Source organism: Cotesia glomerata, linkage group LG3, assembly GCF_020080835.1.
Source record: "Cotesia glomerata isolate CgM1 linkage group LG3, MPM_Cglom_v2.3, whole genome shotgun sequence".
NCBI classification, from domain to species: domain Eukaryota; kingdom Metazoa; phylum Arthropoda; class Insecta; order Hymenoptera; family Braconidae; genus Cotesia; species Cotesia glomerata.
The window spans coordinates 23585726-23610227 of NC_058160.1; the positions used below are offsets into that span (position 1 = coordinate 23585726).

General features: G+C 28.9%; 1 protein-coding gene across 2 annotated transcripts in view; it reads right to left on the reverse strand.

Moving 5' to 3' along the window:
* Window positions 1–2716: 2716 nt before the first annotated feature.
* The window catches only part of LOC123261785 (GATA-binding factor C-like), an 83023-nt gene continuing 61237 nt past the window's right edge, over window positions 2717–24502 (reverse strand). The window contains exons 5-8 of one of the 2 annotated variants that reach the window (XM_044723579.1): window positions 18161–18295; window positions 5714–5903; window positions 5246–5448; window positions 2717–4141 (exon numbers count right to left, since the gene is read on the reverse strand). In XM_044723579.1, coding sequence (XP_044579514.1) covers window positions 4115–4141; window positions 5246–5448; window positions 5714–5903; window positions 18161–18295 — 555 coding nt within the window. In that variant the 3' untranslated portion in view covers window positions 2717–4114. The remainder of the gene's footprint in view (window positions 4142–5245; window positions 5449–5713; window positions 5904–18160; window positions 18296–24502) is intronic. The other variant, XM_044723578.1, reaches the window with a different exon arrangement.

Here is a 24502-nt window from a genome sequence, read left to right on the forward strand (position 1 = left end):
TAATGTGATATTTATTATTCAAGTCAAAATTTAATCATTTCAGTGATATATGCCGTCAACGCCAAAGAAGTTTTACTTTAATCGCGCGTAAAGGTTACACGCACACACTTTTTTTTTTTCGGTATATAATAAAATTAATAAAATAAGGCTGAAGAATTTTTTTAAAAAATTGAACAACACAATAAATAAAGATTTAAAGTGCGAAACGGTATATAATAAATAACTTTTAATTAAAGAATAAATCTTTGAGTATACTGTTAAAGATTTCAATAACAATAAATTAATAAGGTAGTATATGGTTAAGTTAATAAAATAACGCAACATATTTCCCGATCCATGCAGAGTGGATGCACAATCCCTTTAGTATGCGGTAGTAGCCATAGTATGATTATCATATCAGTTATTTTATTTGTAACGGCACATCATAACTACAGTGTGTATCCGTTATCGCGTACCCGAGCGCTTTTGATTTGCATGTAAACACTTTCGTATATCGAGTAGTCCGATAAGGCTTTAATTAAGTTACTACGGCTAATTAATATACTGCACAACGATCGATACGATCGCTGCCCACTTTGTTTTCGCACATCGTCCATCAACGGGTCCAACTAACACTACATACCACAATATATACATATATATATGCACATTCATATATGCAAAGAAGACTATACTAGTAAAATCTGAGATACAGATAAAGATACATAACAGCTACGTATTAACATTAATCCCGAGTAGACTCTCAAGTCTTTCGTCTGCTTAAATAAATAAAAATTTATTATATTTATTAAATTTATCTTTTGACTTTAAATAATAAAAGAAAAACGTAAGTGTAAAGGGAAAGTCCCGTTTGATTTATGATCGCGCGGACTTGAAAAGCTTGATCTGTCTCAGCTTCGATAATTTATGATTAATTGATTCAATAAATAACTAACAGTGAGACGGAATCACCTCCAACTGATAATGATTATTCAAGCGGGTATGCATGCTATGTAAGATTTTAATGTCTTAATTATCATATTAAGACAGTTGTCGCTTAACTGACACTAACACTATGATGATTTACAGCTTTATCAACATGTTAATTAATATATTTATAGCTTATTTTAATAAACTGCCAATTAGTGGTAATTACGGTTAAAGATTATGTGAGTTTTTTTATTGGATTTAACTAATAGATAATGTATTTATGGAAAATTTACTTGAATGAATAATAAATAGAAAAATTCTTAATTTTGCATTATTATTTATAGAAAAATTAAACTTTTATTCCAACTCTATAAATTAATTTATATTAATAAAAAAATTTTTTAAATTGAAATTTTTGTGTAATTTTTTTTAGTGAAAATTCTTCAGCGAAGTAATAGCAGTAAATTGAAGAATCACTTTTATAATTTGGGTTTTTTTCTACGAAAAATAATTTATTAAAATTTTTCAGGCGTGCAATTAATACAATTTGGTAAAAAAATTTAGTCTTAAAAATTAAAAAAAAATCAGTAATATAATTATTATTTATCATTTAATTTATTTTAAGTTAAAACTTTTTTTACAATAATATCTTACATTCATTTTTACATTTGCCGCTAGTACGGACAAGTATCGTACGTACGGATTTAGATTTATTTTATTATTAATTAATATTTATCATTTAATAGCTTTTTTTTTCTCATTCGGCGAGAAAATTTAATTATTATACTCATTAATTTTTTTTTTTAAAAATCATATTTTACACTACCATCTACAGACCTAATAGTACTCTGTAATATATATTTTTATTTATTTGTTTATCCATTATTTTACTATGTATAGTTATTATTTATATGAAATTGTTATTAAAAAAAGAAAAACAATTAAATATTAATTACGAGTAATAATAATTTCATGTAGATCACAAATAATTCGTTCGCAATCTAGAGAATAAAAAAGTTGTTTTTATATTAGCAATTATTGCTGATAGATGACTCCTCTTGCCCTAGCCCTAAATTGCCAAACCTCAGTTTATTAATCAATTAATTAGTCAGTAATGAGTAATTAATCAACAAACTTAGAACAATATCGTCTATAATCAAAAATCACAATGTGGTCTCGTAATTCTCTCTCTCCCCCCATAATAATAATTAATAATAAATCTTGACATTTAAATTCGTATAAACGAGAAATTAAACATTTAATTTATTTACTTATTCCTAGTTTTTTTTTACTTATTAATAATTATAATTATCTCTCATTTTTTATCTTAATACTTTGACTATCTAAGTTTATGCATTTTTATTACGAGTAATTATACACAATCACTTACTTCCAATGGTTTATTAACCATACTATCATTTAATATATATATATATATATATATATATATATATATATATATATATATATATATTTATGTCTCCATATATTTATTTTTATATTATTCATAATAATAATAAAATAAAGTGTAATTATGAAAATAATATTAGTTATAGTTGTAATAACATTTTTTCTAGGATACACAAATTTCAAATACAAAATTTACATAGGAATATTGTAGTCTGCAAAATTTTTAATTTTTAGAAAATATTCAAAGTATTTTTTTTTTTATTTCTACTAATTTTTCATCATTTTAACTATTAATTATTTTAAAAACATTGTTTGCAAAGAATCAAAGAAAAAAATCGAATTTCAAAAGTTGTGTCTCATAAAAAAAATTGAATTTGAAAAAAAAAAAACTGAAAATTTAAACACCTACGACTGTTCCCGTTAATAATTTCGTTATCACAAAAATAATCTGAAAAGAATAAATATAATCACACAAATTGAATAGAATTGAAATTGAAAGTTTATTAGCATAGTTAAAATTAATAACAATATTAATAATGATAATAACATTAATTATAATAAGATTTACATACTGTGATAAGTAATTTAACATTAACTGTCAGCCAAGTATTAATGATGACAAATATATGATTACTTGAGGAGAAAAAGGTCAGCTGAGGGAAGCAGTCGTCGTGTTTCGATAAAAATCTTAACTTGTTACCTTAAATTGCACGATAATGACCGACAAAGATTATTTTTATTTATATACCATCCCTACGTGTGTATTCTGTGCTTCTACTCGCATCACGTTCGCCAATTCACGTAAATTGAGCAAACTCACAACACGAGGTGCACTTATTAATCATCTGTGTATATAAAATTTACATTCACAATTATTTAAATAATCTTCAATATTTATTTATATATAGAATTATATTTTTAATATTTATAATTATATTAATTTTTTTATACATTCTAGGGTGTGACTGAGGTAAAAAACAAAACCGAATTATTTAATAATTAAAACTATAATTGCGTCCATGGCTTCATACCGTAATTGCTTCAGACAAATACGAACGCGTTATTAAATAAATTGTACACCATTATTATTATTTATTAATTATTCAATTTATTAATAGAAGTATTTTAATAGTACGATAGTTATTAATAATCAATTATTATGTTGATTATAATTATAATTTAAAATGTTTAATATTTACAGTTAAACATATTATATAACGACTCGATTAAACGACAGCTGACTTTGTACTTGGGACCGGGGGGTTGATGAACCCTACGGTATACTTTACATATTTACAAAAAAATCTAACTCAAATGCGTAAAGCATTGTTACCATATAATTATTTTTTAATATAATTATTTGCAGTTAAAAGATAAATGATGTTTGCTGATAAATTTATGAAAGAGCTAAATACATAATATTAAAAATAATAATAATAATAACAATGAAAGGTGCGTGACCCTCGGGCTAAAAATAATAAAAGTAAAAAAAAAAAAAAAAAAAAAAAAAATAAATGATATCAGGACGACGGGAATCGTCTCAACTGAAAGATGCTTGCAAACGCGGATGAGGTTTTTCCATATTGGTGACTTTACTTATATTGTACCGTGTCTTTAAACTTAAGACCAAGAGTGTGTGTATGAGTTATCTGGCGTGTTAGTGCACACGGATTCCAATCGGGAGTTTTTAATTTTAAAAGAAGCTTATGACAGAATGGTGGGCTGCGTCCTGAGCTGCTGGTGTTGGTTCTGCTGCTTAAGCTGCTGATGCTGTTTACTGGTCATAAGTACTCATTCATGTGTACTCGGACCTCCAACCGGTCTGCAACAGATAAAAATAACAAAAAACGTTACTACATTTACTGGATCAAAGAGGTTTCTTATTTACTCTTTGTGTCCGGCTGAGAGAATAACTGATCGTTTTAAATGGACATATTGCTTCAATTTTGCTGGGTAGTATTTTATTTATTTGTTTATTGGATTCTTTGTGGTTTAAAATTATTCTTTAAATAGCAGGCAATTGTGCTTTTATTTTAATTTATGAATTTTCATAAGAAAGCAACAAAGAAACATCTTTAAAATTGTGTGCAAACTTTTTGAATATTTATTCGTAATATTTGGGCAATTATTTTTGTAAAAATTTTTTTTTTCACAATTATTCTAACATAATCTATTTTTTCTTACTTTTACATCAAACAACTTTGTTCTTTTTGTTTTCTTTTAAGCTTTTGGTTTTGTAAAAAATTAATAAAGTAAAACTTCATAAGATATTTTTTTTGAATATTGAAATTAATGATAAAAAAAAGAATTAAAAATTTATAATTTGGAAATTTTTTCAATTTTTATAGTGAAAACTTTTTGAACTAAAACAAAATAGTTTTAACTTAAATAGTTTGGAAATTTTATACAAAAATTTAATGATTTTTTTGGTCAATTTTTATACCTTGGAATAACTTTTTAAAATTATTAAGCGAAATTTTGTTAAAAATTGTTTGTAGTTTCCGTCAAATTTGATATAAAAAACAGTGATTGTTTTTATTGATAATTTTAATTGACTTAAATTAGTTAATTAAACACTAAAATAAAAATTAACTTGATTAAAAAAAAATTCTTGAGCCAAGAAAATCATTGAAGTGCTTCATTGTCTTGAAATAAATAGAAAAATTTTTCAACTGAAATTTATCTTGTTTTAAGTTTTACACCAAAAACTGAATTTTACTTGATTCAAGAGTTTTTTGCTTCGATTCAAAACAATGAAACTTTTTAAAATAATTTTTCTCTTGAATTAAGTTAATTTTTTTTCAGTGTACTAAATAACACTTACAAAAATGAACCAATAAAAAATTGCAACTTTTATTATTTCACTCACAAATGAATATTTATGTAACAATTATTGAAGAATTCTCAATTAATAATAAAAACTTACCATAGCATTCGTCGTAGCTGCAAGTTGGAGACCCTGTAAGCTGGTCATGTGATGAGAATGGGAGTGTGGGTGCGAATGCGGATGAATTGGCGGTGGTGCGGGTGGCGCGAATCCCTGATGGAGACCTCCGGCCATACCGACTCCCGAGTGATACATGTAATGTTGCACTGCTGGATGCATCGTGTGATGATGTTGCGACGTCGCTATTAACACCAAATAAATAAAATAATCATTAATTATCCCCATTATTGTACAGTAATATATACCACAAGACATTACCGTCGTCATTAAAACTATTTATATACCCGGTAATAATTTATTGCTTACAAATTATTTTAAACGGTAATTACAATTTCAAATTTATTATTTAAATATTTAACGCGAATGAGTCACTCTGATGTTAATGCTAATTTAAATATACAATAAACATATATTATATATAAATAACAAATAAATAAAATAGCGTACCCATGGGTGAACCAAATCCAGAGTGGAATGGCTTATTGTCAAGATCCAAGTGTCCGCTGGCCTTGATCATGTCACCCATGACACCGCTTAAACCAAGACAGCTGCCTTGTTTCTTCTTTTTGCTTTTCGAAGATAATTTTCTATTCCTCGTTTGTATACCCTCCTTTTTCATCGTCAACGGTCGGTTAACCTGGAACATTTAGAGATAACAATTCGTTGAGTTAACTTATAAAATAACTTCTTTTCATTTTTTTTCAATCATTAATTAACTCCTGAAATTTAAGAAGTTAAATTTTATCATTTATTAAATATTTGGTCAATTATTTTTTTATAGTTAAAAAATTCTTATAAATTGGTAAATTTTTTTTCAAGTAAATAAAAAATAATAAATAATAATAAATAAATAAATAAATAATTTAAAAAAAATACACTTTTAAATGTTGCCATAGTTAAATAATTTTTTTTTAAATCAATTTAGAATACTTTTTTTTATATTCAAAAGATCTTGGGTTCGATTCCCGATTTGAGTATCTAAACATTTTTTACAAATTTTTTTTCAATACAATAAAACTCAGTTTAATGTTTTATGAATTAAAATTTTCGGGAATTAAAATTCTGGTTGAATTAATTCAACAAATTGCACTTCCTCTGTCATAATGTTATTGGAGTTACTGCAGAGTACACAAGTGAGTAAAGAGGAAAGCGCCGGCGGCGCCGTTTTAAAGGGCTCTTTTTTTGCAGCAACTAAGGCGTGTAAGAATGCAAGTTGTTAGATTGCAGTAATATAATATTCTCAAATACTCATACTCATACTTTTTGTAATGTATAATATTAATACTAAACTTAGTGGTCGGTAGTCTGAACTCTGACGGGGAATATTAAGCGAGGGCTGTCGATTTAAACAGACTGTACTATGTAATATTTATTAATTAATTGCGATGTACGGTACCAAGAATTTGCTGATTTTTGCTTGTTAATTGTCTTTGCAATTTCTTAAACATTAAACATTTATTTATTATATTCTGCCTATGCTGTATCCTTGAATTAATACATAAATAATGATAATAATGTGTATTTAAAAAGTGCTCATTGATTCGTTGTCACGTGTTTAATCACGACATGCTAATCGCGAATAGAACAACTGAACGATTAATACGAGTCCTCGTATCGACACAATATATGTTCAGTTGTATATTGTATAAAAGTTTTATCGATTGGTAAAGTACTCGAGGATCGATTTATGGCCTGATGGTATATAATATGTAAGACTGCATATATTTAACCATAGACGCGGTAGTATACGGTGCAGTGCCTAGTCCGCATGTTGCCCTCTCGGTAAATAATGTCCGTGACAGGCGCGGGTGCATGCTTGTTACATCAGAATCTGTATTATTATATATTATTATATTGTATTATATGTAACGATGTATCTACTCTGCTCTGTTAATTGTTTTCAATGACATTGAGATGATAGTGTTGTATTGTACTGCGGTTTTCTAGGAAAGAAGTTAGATTAGTTACATTAATTATCTGCTTTTATGTAAGAGACATCAGCTGGATAATTAAAAAATCTATTTCGAGTTATGATTTTGAACAATTGGTTAATAGTTATATCAAGAAACTTTATAGACGAAATTAAAGAGATATTGTGTTGGAGATTTAATGGACTAAAGTAACTTCATTTTATATGTTAAAAGAAATTAGATATCGTTTTATCTTTTTTTTTATTAAAAAAAAAGATCTAATTGGAATTGAAATTAAAAATATTAGTAGTAAAATTAAAATACTGTAATTAAAAGACATCTGACAATTTTTAAGATTTTTTTCGCAAAAATTATCATATAAAAAAATTTTTTTTCAATTGTAATAATTGAAAAAAAACTTTAGACACAATTTCTAAAAAATATTTTATTGATTGTAATTTAAATATTATTTTAATAAAATAAAAAAAAAAAATTTTAATTAAAAAAGTGTTCTTGGTTAAAGTAAATTGTAATTAATTCAAGAATTTTTCTACTTGATTCAAAGTGATCTAATTCTTCAATGTGATGTTATTGGTACAAGTTTGTTTCACTTAAATCTTATTTACTTCAAGTAAATTTTTTATTAGTATAGAAAAATAAAAGCAAATTATTAAGAGTAAGATTACAATGCTAAATTAAAAGACAGCTGACTAGTATCAACATTTTTTTTAACCAAAATTATGATAATAAAATTAAAAAAAAGTTTAGAAAATCCAAATGAGCATGCCTTAAGCGCTCATGTCATACATAAATTATTTAGATCATAACAAAAATTATTTTTTTTTAATTTGAATTTTCCCGCAAGTAGTATTATCCCCTCTGTAGGTCGAGCTAAAGAAAAATTTTAACAAATGATAAAACAGTTCGTAATTATACCATCATGTATGTATAGTTTCTGCTTGTTTATAGTTATTTCAATCCTGTTTATGAAAAATAATATATATGGCAGAAAAAGTCACCGAACTGACAATCGAAAAAAATTAACTGTATTGAAACGGAATTATTTTGACATGCAATTTTCACAAGGGTTTTGACAAACTTCCTCAGGAATAAAACAAAAAAAAATTAAATCGTGAAAGTGATTTTTGACAAAGTTGTGGTGTTATCAAGCCCAGTGCTCCCGTGAATACCACGCTCTTATTCATTTAATTCATCAGAAAAACGAGTTTTTTCTGAGAAATCTTATTTAAGCGATAAGAAAAATTTTTTAGCGTGTTCTGTAGTTACTATTATTTATTTCAAAATATGCTTTTTATCCATAATTTTTTTCGTTTAAATTATGAAAATCACGTTTTAATCGAAATCACGATTTTTAGGCGAGAGTAGAGCATACCTGCGCGCTTCGCGCTTAAGGCATGCAAAAAATCGACGTAAAAATTAAAAAGAAAAGTTATAAATTCAAATAAAAAAAAAAATATTTTATCATTTAATTTTTGAATAAAATTTAAAAAATAACCGAGAATCTTCTAGTTTCAGTATTAGCTGAAATTTTATCATCGTAAAATTGTAAAAACAAAGTGAAACATTGTAATTGAGTAATTATTAGATTGATGGTTATTGTTTTATAAGTAAATTGTAAAAAAAATTTATTGAAACGCCCTAGTGTGGTAGTTATCAAAGTTATTGTCCAGAAAGAGAAATGTAAAGAAAGAAGTAAAGTATGTAAAGGGATAGTTGGTGTATCGTCCGGCGGGACTTTGTAGTCGCCGCGACGTGACGCAACTGCCAACATGGGGAAATGGTTCCCGGTATTATAAACGACAAGGACCGACCGACAACGAGAACATAACAATAAGTAATAAGAGGATATACGTATGTTTCTCTTAAACTTTAACTAAACTCAATCTCTCTACTCGGTTAATTTATTTATTTATATTTTTTGGTTTTAGTTGGTTATTATCCTCATTCTTATTCTGCTTGCTGGTGCACTCCGCCAAAAATTTATATTTTCTTTATATGTAGTAGCTTGCAACCGACGTCAGCTTCTCGCACTTGGCATTACATTGTCATTCGCGTTTTATCTGTCCTCCCGTTTTACTCCTTATTCTTGGCACTCTGGTCATTTTGTCTTTCCTCTTACTCGGCTACTGCATTTAATGTGGTATTCCAGACGCGGTCAATGACTCTTTTTGGAATTATGCAATTGTCCAAATTTGTCGAATTAGTCGGCACATCCATATATTAGAGCCATAAAATAAAATATGTGCATTTATATTTTACAAACTTCTGCATCGTAATTATTTACGACCTACGCGTTACATCTTTCTTGCTCCTCAATTAAGTAGTTCTTAAAATATATGTCTCGCTTCAATGAAATGAGGGTGTGTAGTTTCAAATCGGTCTTATTGATCATTGAAAAATAAATTGGAACAATCAAGGTCTCAAAACTTCAAAAGTTTTCTAACTTTTCTTCCAATTGATTTTTTTATGAATTTCATAACTTTTTTTTTTCAAAGTTTTTTTTTACATTTAAGCACTACACAAGAAAAAAAAATTTTTTTGAACTAAAAAAATAGTTTAAAAAAAGTTTATTGACTTTAATATATAATCAAGGAATAAAATTTTTGGTTGAAAATTTTTTTTTCATTTTGAACTATTTTTATCTTGGGAAAAAATTAATATTCTCAAGTCAAAAACATTGATGTTCTTGAGTTAAGTATTTACTTCTGAAGCTTACAGTACAATTTTTTTAAATTAAAAAATCATGTACCTTTAACACGGAAAAAAGAAAACTCGAAAAATTACAGGATAAAATGTAAAATCGGTCCGGTCTTAATCAAAACTAGAAAAATTACAGTTTGAAATAACATTTTTCTAAATTCAATTTTTTAATTTAATATTCAGAGCTTTCAATGTAAATATTACATTCTACAATATAATTCTTACAAAATCTGTAATAATTACAATCTGAAACTGTAATTTTTCCAGTTTTCATCACGAAGCGCCACGTTGCATTAAATACTATAATTTTTCGAGTTTTCTTTTTTCTGTGAAATAAAAGATGTCTTTTGATTTAATTTAAAAATAAATTGTTTTCCAATGAAAAAGTTATTTTCTCAATTCAAGTTTTTTAACACTGTTAATTAAAAAAAAAAAAAAAATCTTAAATTGAGTAAAAAAACTTTTTTAGTCCAAGAACAAATTTTTAAAGACCAATATGTTCCCAATTGGAGTTTTTTTTTTAATTATTTTCATTTGTTCATTCATGTCTTGAAAATTATTTTTAACAAATCCTATTTTATATTTTTCCTTTCTACAATTTTTTTTTTGAAATTCGTATTGATGATTTTGGAACAAAAGTTTGCGATAATGATAGATCCATTGAGATATTTGGCTTCTATTTAAAATATTTATATATATTTTTTTATTCATTAATCTATGACTTTGTGCCAAAAAATGACAGTAATTGACATTTCCTTAAAGGACAAAACTCCTTAATATTTGAATAAAATAATAAAAGTATTTCCCACGGCACAAAAAAAGCAAAAGAAACAATAAACTCGAAACTTTTGATTATTTGTGATTGTGAATGACAAAGACACAGAGGATAATCGTTATTCGTTATTTCTTGTTTATTTTATTTATATATATAGAATATATCAGTGATGCCTGATGAGGATGGGCGTCTCTTTGGGAGCTTTTGTCTGGCACGCTGGAGGATTTAACTAATTTGAATACAATGAGATACTTTAATGGGAACGGGGGCGCATCCGCGGGTGTCCAAAATGCGCGAGGTGCAAACGAAGGAGACAGCAAGTGGACGAGTAGTTGGTATATATCGTATATATAGTATATAGTATATATAGAGGATGCATGTCTGGACACTACACAACACTAAAATTGGATAAACAAAATAAAACTCTAAGGGACAAGTGAAAGACGAAAGACACTAAGGATTTTGAGAGAGAAAATAAAATATTCTCCAGTCGGCGATTGATGTGGTCACACACGATGCAACCGCACGCCGTTCGAATACTATTATATACATATATACACAAATTTATATATATATTTAAACCACACTCAGATTATCGATGCCGTGTCCTTTGATATTGACGATGCACATCTGTGCACCTCCTGCATCCACAATATAAATATAATAGTAAACCCACTGCTCACTGCCTCGATAAATATTTTATTCCTCCCGATGGATTGTTTATTTGCTAAAACCTTTCATTCTTAGTTTTATTTTCCGATAAATTCGCGGAAATGCTTTTAGGACACCTTCACTTTTATTACCCAGCTGACAATTGAATAAAATATTAAATCCGCAAAAAATTCTTTAGCTTCCGATGCTCTACGCGTCAAGAATCTCGATACTAAAGGCGAATTTACACGAGGTATTGGGAATACAAATTTTAATGCTTCAGCGTATGTATTCTTCTACTTCCTTTAATTGATCCTTTCTGCTTAGTTTGTTAATATTCATATGTGGAAAAGTTTGGTATGAAATCACCTCACTCGTCTAAGATAATTGCACATTCCGTTGACAATGCATCGTGTAATGTTAGATATTTGATGTTCCTTCCTCTACCAGGATTTAACTATGAAACATACACAGTACACTGATAGAAGGATTTGTTTATAGTTAAAAATATTTGTTAATATTTAACAAATCATTTATTAGAGACCACTTTTTAGTCCTTAACAAATATTTCTTAGTATTTAAAAAGATTTATTAATATTTAATAAATGAATATCTGATTTATTAAATACAAACAAATCATTTTAAATACTAAGAAATATTTGTTTGATACTAAAAAATGGTCTCTAATAAATGATTTGTTAACTATTAACAAATATTTTTTTAATACAAATAAATCCTTCTATCAGTGTAAAAAAATTTTCGTCATTGTGTAAAGTGTAAAAATGTTTGTGTAGAATTTAACATTTTAGTATGTTGATTCAACACAGATTGTGTAAAAAAAGTCATCAAAACAAATTTTTGTGTTAAATTTGACGAAAAATTTTTTACTGTGTAATGATTGTCAAATTTCAAAATAAGGTAAAAGACCCCATTAGTGGCGGGGACCCCATTACTGACACTTTCTTTGATTTTGGTACTTATTCAATTAATGAAATCATTTATGTCAATAATGAATATATTATTTCTAATCTTTAAGACCTTTAGATCAAAAAAATTTTTAATTTTTATTCCAAGTAGAACATTTTTTCATTGAAAAAAAAAGTGCCATGGGGTCTTTTACCTTACGGCAACTTTATAATTTTAATCCTGTATTGTTTTATTTTTTTATTTTTTAATATTATACTGAAAAAAAAATTATATTGATTCAAAGGGAAAATCTTTGAAACATGAAAATCAAGACAAAAAACTCTTAAATCAAGTAAAATTTACTTTTGGGATTAAAACTAAAATCAAGATAAACTTCAGTTCAAAAATTTTTCTATTTTTTTCTAAACTCTTCAAAATGATTCTCGTACTTCAAATTTTTTTTTTTTTCGTAGTCAAATTTTTATCAATTTAGTGTAAACTTTTTTCATGTAAGAAAAATTTCTTAAAAATCTAAGAAATTTTAATTACTGCGTTTTGAAATGAGACAGAAGACAGTCGGTAAGACAATAAACACTATTTTTTTTTTTTATTTTAATGGCGACTAAAATGATCTAAAAAAAATTTTACTAAAATATTTGTTAAAGTTTGAAACTAAAATGATGGATAAAAAAATAATAATAAATAAAAATGAATAAGTTTGGCACGGAAGATTGGGATGAAACAGAGAAGCTTCTTGTCCTTCGATATCATCTCAATCGCAATGCTTCCTGTCTTGATCTTAGCTCGCGCGTACGAGACGATAAATATAGCTGCTACTGAGAAACTCGTGTATGCATTTCTATATCTATACGTACATATATACTTTACGGTATATATTGCACTCTGATTGTCCGATAAGACGCATAATTTTAGGACTTTCTGCACTTTTGAGATCTCGACGTTCTGATCAGACAAACCAGCCGGCTTGCTACCGTTCAACCTCTGTAAGTCACTTTGCATGACCTACGAGTTTTTAAAATATCGTTTTACCTATTTTACTTTATTTTTTCTTTTTATAATCAAAATAAAACTGATATATTTAAAAAATTAAAAGCAGTGCTATAAATATATCTATAAAATTATCGGTTTTGGGCAAGTGACCTTGATTCAGCACAGCAGATCGGAAGAAGAGACAACGCAGGTTTTGTTAATTCCGAGAAATCTTGGGTCACACGATCACGGTCGAGGGAACAAGAGTATAGCATATATAATAGCCAATATATGTATAATAGGAATAGGTAACACTAGATCTAAAACCCTTTGGAGTTAGTTTTCGCTTGTATTAGTTGTTTTTTTTTTTTTTTTTATTATATTCAAAAACTCAAATTCAGCCACAAAAATCCGAGACCGTTTCTCGGAATAAAATCATTATTTAAACCTTACACGAGTTTTTATATTTATTACATGTTTGTCATAATTTGTCATGACTTTTTTAATTATTTATTCCTCAAGCCCGCTCATAATTATCAGAGATACTGAAAAAAGTAAAACTAAAATTACATGGGCCTGAGTCTACATTCTAGAATTACCTTTTCGGTGGAAACAAATTATTTAGACATAAGTTACGTCTCACTTTTGTAGAACTTAAAACTATATCTATGAAGAATTGTTCTCACGACTACAGGTTGAGAAAAAAAATATTTATATGTTAGTTGCCTAATTTAGAAATTAACATAGAAAGCATCAATTCTTTCCCTGATTTAAAAAAAAAAAAAACCGTTAGAACAAAATAAATATTTTGAAAACTAAAAAAATTGATCTGAATATCTTTCTTATAAAAATATTCTCAAGTGATTTTATTACAACGTATCACTAATTAAACTGCTATCATTATTTTAATTAATATTGGTACTACTACTATTACTCATGCGTTCAATAGACTAATTACCTCACTTAAATGAATAATTCATTATTAATTATAAAAATCTATTTTCTCTATCGTCTACTCTGATTATTTCTTCCATTTAATAATTCATATTTCAATATCTTTTATTTTTATTTAAAGATTTATTTCACTCTTATTTTTTCTCCCAAAGTATGCAAAATATTAGTATCTAAAATCTCTAAATATAAAATTCCCTTACGGTCCTTTTACCTCATATAAGGTTGAGGAAAAAACTAAAAATTATCACCTCTAAACCCTCAAAAGCTATCACGATAAATTCCTAACAAAGTCTCAGCTCAACTTGTACTACACATTTGAATCGTGAAAAAAACTACAATGTTTAACTTTAAATCTAGCAAGTCAAAAGCCCCATACATATTTTACTTATTCTCTGTATTACGTATTATTATCCATAAATATAAATATGAATGTAGATACAAATACACAAATATAGATACAGATACAGCAGAAGCCGTCTCCCGTCACGACATATCCGTTTCCCGGGGTCACAAACTCAAAACCAACAACTAAACGGGTTATAGGTGGAGGTGACATTCTGTTGCTAGTGGTGGCGACTTTTAAATTTATACTATTCTTTTTTAAAATAGTCCTCCGGCACGACACCACTTTTTTGCCATTTCAGTCCACACTTTTCATTAGCAACGAGCCTACGTTTAACTTCTAGGGTCTTGAAAAAAATAATTAGCAATAAAAGAAACCAGGGATATTTATTGACCCCAACAAAAGGGGAAGTATGGTAATTACTGGTATTTTACGATGTAAGCAGCTATTTCTAGTCAGTAGTCACGACTCTTGAAAAGATTTTCTTTTATAATTTTTTTAACAAAAATTAGTATCGAAAATCTCCAGAAGATGACGCATAGTTGTTGAATCTTCTCCTTATTAGAGTGTTAAGTTTGAGATATTAAGTTATAAAATAAAAATTGAAAAATTGAAAAGGTTCAAACAACTATAAATTAAAAATTGTTGAACTGCATGAAAAGTATAATATACTACCTCTCGATACATACATAAAAAATCTAGCCACTAGCTTCTATAACACAAAACTCGACAATCTTGAGATCTTGCAAAAAGTGTGCAAAATAAAACGGCATCATCCGTGCCTAAAATATAAAATGCCAGTAAAAATGCAAGTAAAAATTAAATAATAACATAGACTTTTCTAATTTCAGATTAAAGGTTCGGAATTTAGCAAATCAAATCGTGGCTAAGTGTAACAGGTTTAGGCGACACGAGGGTTAATTTGACCCAAATCAGTCTAGTATTTTATCTCTCCACCTCCTCATGCAAGGTATAGGTACATATATATTTTTATAGTCGTTACAAGCTTGAAATCATGGCTTGGAGAATTTATTCCTCGTCGGGTTGTCTCCGTGTCTTGAGTATTTAGCAACGGGGGCCCGCGGTCCGCTTAATTAATGATTACCGGGAAACGTGTCTGGGCTGGCCTTTGCGCAGACCTTAACTTTGTTTTATTTATTATTATAATATTATTTTTTTACAAAAGTAACCTCTAGTCTTGTTCTGGTTTAATTGTCACGTGTGTGTATAATTTATGCTAAGAATTTTCGTCAAACATGAGTTCGAGTTGGAGTTGGAGCATGAGTATGACGATTACGAGGACTGTGAGTAAATATATATATATATATATATATATATATATATACGGTGAGTTATAAATATGTCCTGTTATCTTGATGAATAAAATATATAAATAAAATCGAATGGAGGAGATAAAAATGGCGATAACGAGTTGAGAGATGGAGATGAGTAGGATGAGAAATTTTGAGCATAAGATTTACGAGGCGATTAGAATCCGATGCAAGTGCAAATAAACACAGAGGCCCACTGTTTGTGTGTCTGTGTGATACAATGTGAGTTTGTTAGAACGATTACTGCATGAATATTGCTCGTGGTTGTGGTGTGTACCCATTACATGTGATCCACAGCAAGTTACCCGGTTGTAAAATAAAAGGACTCGCCCTGTGCTACACGAGCAATGAGAGATGAAGCTAAAGAAGACACGTGTACCAAACGTCTTATAAAAAGACCAACCGAGAAGAGAGAAAAGAGAAGAGGACTTGACGAATGCGTTCCAAGTCCGAGCCAATTAGCGATCGCTGATAATTAATCCTCGACTACTGTGCGCACGCGCTTCACTTTGTATGTAATTACTGATATACTTTCATTTGATTGGATAAATAGTACGAATAAGTAAAATAAAAAAAAAAACAATTACTTATTATAAGTTTGAACAATATTTTGATGCACCACTAGGTATAGTTTTCGAAAATTTTTTAAAAGAAAATTAATCAAGCGATTATTTTGAAATTTATAAATCACATTCATACATATTTCAAGTAGATATACAAATTTTTTCAAAGTTTTAACCCTTCAGTACCCTCGCTATAAGAATTTTTCTCACGCAACAACATTCAACTTATAGGATGTCGCTGCAGTGCAAGTGAGACACTAAAAGAACGTGGGTACTGAAGGGTTAATGTTCTCGTAGTTATTCGGTATCCCCCAGAGGCGAAAAAAGTTAGATTAAAAAATATTTTTTCTAAAATAACTTAGAGTAAATAAAATTGAAATTTGAAAAAATGATAGTTTTGGAAATGAAAAGTTTAATGTTTGGTAAAAAAAAATGTGATGATCTTTATAATACCAAAATTATTATTTTTATCCAATAAAGAAAGTAAAAGGTAATTGTATAAAAATTAAAAACTGAAGAAGATAAAAAAATTTAATTGTTCGGATGATTTTACTATCGAGTTAGAACTGTAACTTAAAGTCATGATCTAAATTTTGAATAAATAAATGTACAATAAAAAAAAATTCATGTCACATAAAAAAAAAAGCAATTTTTCATTTGTCGAAAATCTCGAATGTTTTTGTCCCGAAGAAGAAGTAATCATTAAATTATTCGAGCGACTTCCTGGGAAGGGAGCCCCTTTGGTTGGCAAGCAAGCGTAATGGATAGGCACCGCCCAGGGGTCGTTACGAGTCTATTATACCGAATAGAAAGTACAAAAAATATAAATTTAGTTTTTAAAAAAGTAACTAAACCCGGTGATTAGCCGATGCCAATAAAATGTCGGCAGCTTTACTTTGCTATGTTATGTTATGTTAAGAACAAGGCAATTCATGAATATGTCGCTACAATGTCTACGAAAATTGAAGAGTAAGAGGTCGAGAGGTCCTGTGTTAGTTCGGCAACGAAACTATCGTATCGGGTTGCTATTGTATTGTCGCGAGCGTATTGTCGTTAGCATTAAAGCTGATGGGAACACAGCTTCCATGTGTGTTATAGTTACAGCTTGTAGCTTGTAGCTTGTAGCAGGGTGACATCAAGAGGATACGGGAATTTCCTTTTGACGGAAATCGAGCCATGGTGTAACTGTTTCCAGAGCCGCGAGGATACAAAGACTTACGACAATGGATTCAAAAAAATTACATGAGAATCCTTGTTGTGTGTGTGTTTATTTATTACACATACATTATACACATATATGTTGTGTCTACGTGGGTGTACATTGGCTCTCGACAAGGCTTTGGAGCTCACTTCCGGTGCTTCCTGTGTCACACGCCGTTGAGCACGCTCTTGTCCACCGTCAGCGATTCCTCCCTCGTATCTCGTATCAGTCGCGACTTAATTGTTGATACAACAACCAAACCAAAGGACTCTCCAGAGGGATTGAAAGCAGCAACCCTCGGTAAATAATTCTTCAGTCTTGCAATAATATTCCTTGTGTCCTCTTGTCGAGTCGCCCTACACTACACTATGTATAGAATGGCAATCAGTGTCGATGAACAAAGCGATTTTATCAAAGTTTCTGGGCTGCTTTATTTTAGAGTCTTGCTACGGTTTATAGACGGCTATTAATTGTCGAGTACTCGTATGTATTGTTTGTGGATATGTTATTTATATACATATGTATAGATAATATTATATGGGTACTTACATTGTGGAGTTTATAGTACAGGCCGCACGCGTTGCACACCGGCTCGCCGGCTTGATTTCTTCGCCAAAGGGTCGTTGTTGCGGTTTTACAGTTTGCACAACTCGTGCCTGCTCTCCTCGCGGCGCTTTGCAGTGACTGTAACAGCAACAATAAATTTTTAATTAAAATTTTTATCTATAAAACTCTTTTTTTTTATATTTTACCTGATAGATAAAAAATGTGTCATGTTTTTTTTTTACTCAGAAAAAAAAGATTTAGATTTAGATTTATTTATTTTTATGCCAAAGCAAATTGCCGAATAACAAAATTAGATTACAGATTAAAGGATACAGTAATTTTCTTAACCTAACTTATGCTAGGTGTTTGTTATAAGAGTTTATTAAATAGTTAAGAGTTTGAGTTAACTGAACGTACTTTAAATAAGGATGACATTATTATGATACATATGAATAATTTATTGGTATCGGTCAGTAACGAGTAATTAACAATAATGAATAGTTAAAATTTAAAGATTTATAACAATTTATAATTGCAGAAATTAATACCAAATAATCCTAATATTATAACTTTATAACCATTATAGTCACTTAGTATAGAGTTTATTCAGAAACTTGGATCTAAGATTTAAGAAATGAATCAGAAAAAAGGTTGAATTAAGCCAAGAATATTTTGGTTTTCAAAAATTAGAAAGTTTATTTTCTTAATTAAAGTTTGAGTCAAATAAATAAATATAAAAATTTTATCTATTTGCCAAATGCCTTTCAACCTTGAAATTCTTAAAATAAAATGAAGAAAAAAAAAGATTATCGATTGAAAATAAGAAGATTGAACATGACGTATCAAGTCGGTGCCTCGCAGTCTCTAATCCTTCGCTTACTGTAGATAGATAAAAAAAATAAAAAAAATTGAAGAAACAAAGAAGACAAAAAGGCGGATTGACGGTTAGCCCGTGTTTCAATGTTTAGAAAAATGGTCTATCCCGACACCTATATTCTGAATTAGCCCGATCCTTTACTTTCGAGTGGCAAACACTTAACTAAAAAGGTCTATTATCCCTCTTGAGGCAACTATACCTTATTATTTACCTTTTCCCATCACACATAAGTCTATCATTTATACTATGATCATTATTATTGCTATAAAAAATGTATATATGTATTAGTGCACAGAATATTATAAAATAAGACCGGCAGTAGGGCGCGTGCATACCTGGGCACTTTTCCTCCGGGCCACTTAACCCCCAATACAAGATGACATGCTACATTTTATCGAAGGCATTCCGGCGATCAAGAGCCCGATGCGAGTTGAGAAGAACAAGAAGGAGGAGTCCAAGGAAAAGAGATTAAAAAAATAACCACTGGGATTGTGTACGCATGTCTTCTTATATGTCACTGATGTATGTATATAATATATATGTATAGTCTTGTCTTTTCTATCACATATATAAGATACCAGCACACTCTGGTGTGTATGTTACCTGGCATTGTAGACAACCTTCGGTCTGTTGAACACTCGCGGGAGTTATTGGTATTTTATTGAGTGGCTCCACTCTTACAGTGCATCAAAATGTGATCGCTCGTAAATCCTCCACTCAGTATATATAATAGTGAAGTACAATACTGTATACTGTATACTTTTTACTTTATATACTTTATACAAGAAAGAAAATATCATTTGACTGATTGAGAGTCGAGTGAAAGGTGCATTATATGTTTTTAGTCTATCAAACAAGGACAATCTCAATTGACAGTATATTTGTATAATAATAATAATAATAATAATTTGATATTAAAGCCTATTCAATCTTTAATTTTACATTATTTTTTATAACTTTTTATCCCAACAAATAATTTTGCCCTTTTGGTGATTTTTAAAATAACAATGAAAATTTACTGAAAAAGTACAAGAGCAACTTTGAAAAAAATATTGGGATGGGACTTGAATCTTCACGATTACGCGTCGAGAGCTCTACCCCTAAAAATATAACTCCTGGCTTAAGCTGATCATAGTATTTTTTTCAAACTTCTTGAATTTTTCAGTGAATTTACATTACATAATTCTTTTTCATTTTAAAAATCACCAATAATGCAAAATTATTTACCGAAAAGTTGTCATTGAAATTATCTATGAAAAATAATTTTAAATTGAGGATTAAGTAAGCTTCAATATTAAATTACTATTATAAATTTATCAATGTTGCGCCTAACGTCAATATTAAAAATAAAAATAATAATAAAATTTTTTTCCAACAAACTTTTCCACTTAAATATGCTACACTTGAATAGGTGCTTGGTTTTTACGAAAAATTTCAAGATTGGTAGTCTTAGAGCTGGTAGAGGTAGAAACGTTGTAATCATGCTCTATCACCGGGATCTTATCAACTTGGGCTTAGTATAGGTCGCCGAAGGGCCAAAGGGCGGTCGAGGGCTGCGGTAAGAGTATTGGTTTGGTTTAGTGTGAGGAGGATCGAGGAGAAGGGTGAAGGAGGAGGACAAGGGGTGAGAAGTGTCTGTAGTCGAAAAGCTCAGGAATCAATACGAGAACCTCATCAATATACTGGTTTATCGTGCTCTAGATCTCTGACACCCTGAAAATGATTGGGCAACCCCTTGCGCAGTCTAAAGCACCTTCTGGCTAATGGTTATTAAATCTGCCGCGTTCGATCAAAAGATTTTTCACCATGGCTCCAAAGCCCCGATTTCAATTTTGCTAAAATCCGACGTTATTTAAATAAAAGCTTCGATGTATTATATCTGTATGCTGTATGTGAAATGGAAGATAAATTAATGAAAGAGGTGAATTTTAACCAAAACTAGGGTTTAATTTATAGGATGTAAATTTATCGAGTGCATTTTGTGTTATATTTATTTTTGTTGGTTATTACTTATTTATTGTTGTTATTTATTGTTTAAATTTAAGTGAAGAAGAAAGAGAATGTTGGGCAGATAATTAATCAGATACGAGTCAACGGTCAACTGGGACAATCTACACGCATTGCTTCGCGATTATTCTCTCCATTTCCTTTACTATACCTTTTACTAGTTAAGGAGTAAATTAACTAAACAAGAAAGTTTATAAGATTAATAAATAAATGAATAAATAATAATAATTTTATAAGACTAAAAATTATCTTAAATGATTAAAAAAAATATAAATCTTTTTTAAGTTAACTGTAAGACGTATAATCCTAATATAAATTTTTTTCAGTGTTTAAAATAAAATCCACATGGATTCGTTGCGGAGTATTTATTTAGATTTAAATCGGCCTAGCGTCACGGGTATTAATAAAATAAAATGAAATGGTTATGTACATAAAGAGTAAACGATTAAGTGCAAGAATAAAGAGAGTAGAGTGAGGAGAATGTTAAGATAAACGTCACAAATGTCATATAATACGGAGTTGGTGTATCTCTGGGCTCTGGGCGGGCGGCCTCCCTCGTGGCCAACCGGTTTCCTCGTCGTCGTCATCGTGTACATGCATGTCCTTATCCTGCATAGTATGCAGTATTATTCAGTATATATCTACATGAGGTTGCCATCAGTATATTGGAGCAATTACCAACGTCCTGATTGCACCCGATCGGTCACTATAATATACCCTGGAAATAACTTCCCATCTGCATAATAAATCGTCAAGTGCTTATTCATTTATTTCATTTTTTTTTTATATCAACTTTAGATATACTTTTTACAACTATTATAACTTTACAGGGTTTTTAATGTGTCTGTAATGGAACACTTATAAAATCGATCGTTTCTTTATTTATTTTTTAAGGAAAATTATACTTATATTTTTAAATAAAAAAGTTAACTAATTTTTATTGAATTTAAATTTAAATAAATTTAACAGACATAAAATGCAAGTAATTAATAAAAAAAAGTAACGACTGTCAAGCGATTTAAAAAAGTAATTATTGAGTAGAAAGTGCGAAAAAATTGAGTGAATAAATATAAAAGTTTTTATTGGTTATTTTGTAAATTATAATTACTTTGTTTTTTGATTAATGGACTGACCACCATGGGAAATTAAAAAGTCGTAAAGACGTTTAATTACACATGTTCTGTTATTTTATTTAAAAATAATCAAATAATTTATTTATTGTATAGGATTTGATTACACTTTAAATAAAAATAATCCTGGATTGAATTTATCTGCTCGGATACAGAAAAGATGAACTTGCTTATCCTGGGCAATCAAAGATCATGATTATTAATTACCTGCAATGACTCTCAATACTGAGACCCCAGTACTAATACTAATAATATTATATATTATATTATATTATATACTATAACAAACTAACGAATGTATTATACATAAATAAGTATTAAAAAACCGTAAAATTAATTAAGTAGAACTCTATAAATATGTTGTTTTATTATTCTGCCATAATTAAATGAGAGCGAGTGTACCGGGAATAAAATGAAACAAGAATTCTATCGGACATTGGACATGGGAATAAAATGAAATTAAATAAATGTAAGATCCTTGTGGATGTGGGAGTTGTTGGTAATCTAGTAGCAGTGCTATTAAATACACGATACGAATAATTAGTCCGTATATCTGGTACCTGGATGCTACATACTAACTAGTGTATTATATTGGACTTAAGTGCACTATATTAGCTTGAGAGTCATTATAAGTTGATTACATTAGTGTATTATAAGAAGTAGGATCGAGCTTCATATCCAGAATTCCGGATCGGGACAACTACGTATTTTTGGACTTGTATTGAGAGTTGAGAGTTAGAGTGATTATGTGATTATGGTTATAAATTATTATACATATTTTTATTTGTTAGAGCCACTGAACAAGTAGAGACCACGAGTAGTAAGAGAGATAAGATGAGGATAAGGATCTCTTGCTCTATCCTTGACTAAATCGTGACTAGAAGCCCTCGACTACGCGTATGTCCGATTGACGTTATAAGAGTCTTAGGAGGGAGGACGATAGTGTGCATTATCGCGGATATACAGTGGGCAACATTGTTACAATCAGGATACAAATTGCTTGCTGTGAGAGTCGAGAGTTTGTCTCGTTTGCCCAACAGTTATTTATTAACAGCTTGAATGAGGTTGAAGAACATTTGATACTTATTATATTATTAATAACCATACATTTATTGTATGGAAGTATAGATTTTTTTAATTTATTGTTATTATTATTATTATTATTATTTTTTTAGTAATGAAAGTTGCAGTAAAAATTTACTACTGAATATAAGAACAACTTTGAAAAAAAATTGAGATCGGACCAAGCCATGAATTGAACTTGGATCTCCCCGATTACATTTCGGGTACACGGAGAGAAAAGAATTGATCTTATTTCTATGTAGAATGGTAACCATTGCTATGTTACATAGTAATGGAAATTTTTATGAGAACCCTGTGTAAATTTGCTGATAAAAATCTTAGAAAATGTGATAAAAATATGACCGACTACTCATTCGTTGCGGAATGAAATTCTGAACATAATAATGTTGTTTTTTTATTTTTTTGATAAAAATTTCCATGTGTTATTAACACAACTGCCGTCAGATTTTAGCATAGGCGCGACCGTGTGACAAAAGTCGCGTGGAACCCTACTTTCAACATTAAATAAAAATTATTGTTTTTAAGGATCTTTTTTCCGATTTTTGATATCACCAATAGTTATTGGGTTATTTACGAAAAACTGAGATTTTTTATTTTGTTCATGTTTTTTGTTAATAACAAATTGAAAATTTTATCAAAAATATAAAAAAAAACATCATTATGTTCAGAATTTAATTCCGCAACAAATGAGTGGTTGTTCATATTTTTATTACAATTTTTAAGATTTTTATCAGCAAATTTATACAGGATTCTCACAAAAATTTCCGTTACTATGTAACATAGTAATGGTTACCATTCTAACATAGGAATAAGATCTATTATTTTCTCTCCGTGTACTTCGCTGTTAAAACTACCCGATGATTATTTTTATTCTAAATCGTTAAAAAATCACCGTAGAATGAAAGATGTGTGATTTTTAAAGAATTTTAGTAAATTTTTAATTTTTATTATCGATTTTATAAGATGGGAATAAATGTAAATACATAGATGTGTGTAACAAACACACAAATGAGAATTTTTAATTGAACGGTATTATATAGGTGGGGAGTAAAGCTACTTTGTACGTGGTAACATAAAAATTTAATATATATATATATATATATATATATATATATATATATATATATATATATATATATATATATATATATAATACTTAGCACCAATTATTATTTTTTAATTCTACGCTATTGAAAGTTATAATAAAAATTATTTTATAGATTGTAAAATAACGGTGCTATAATCATT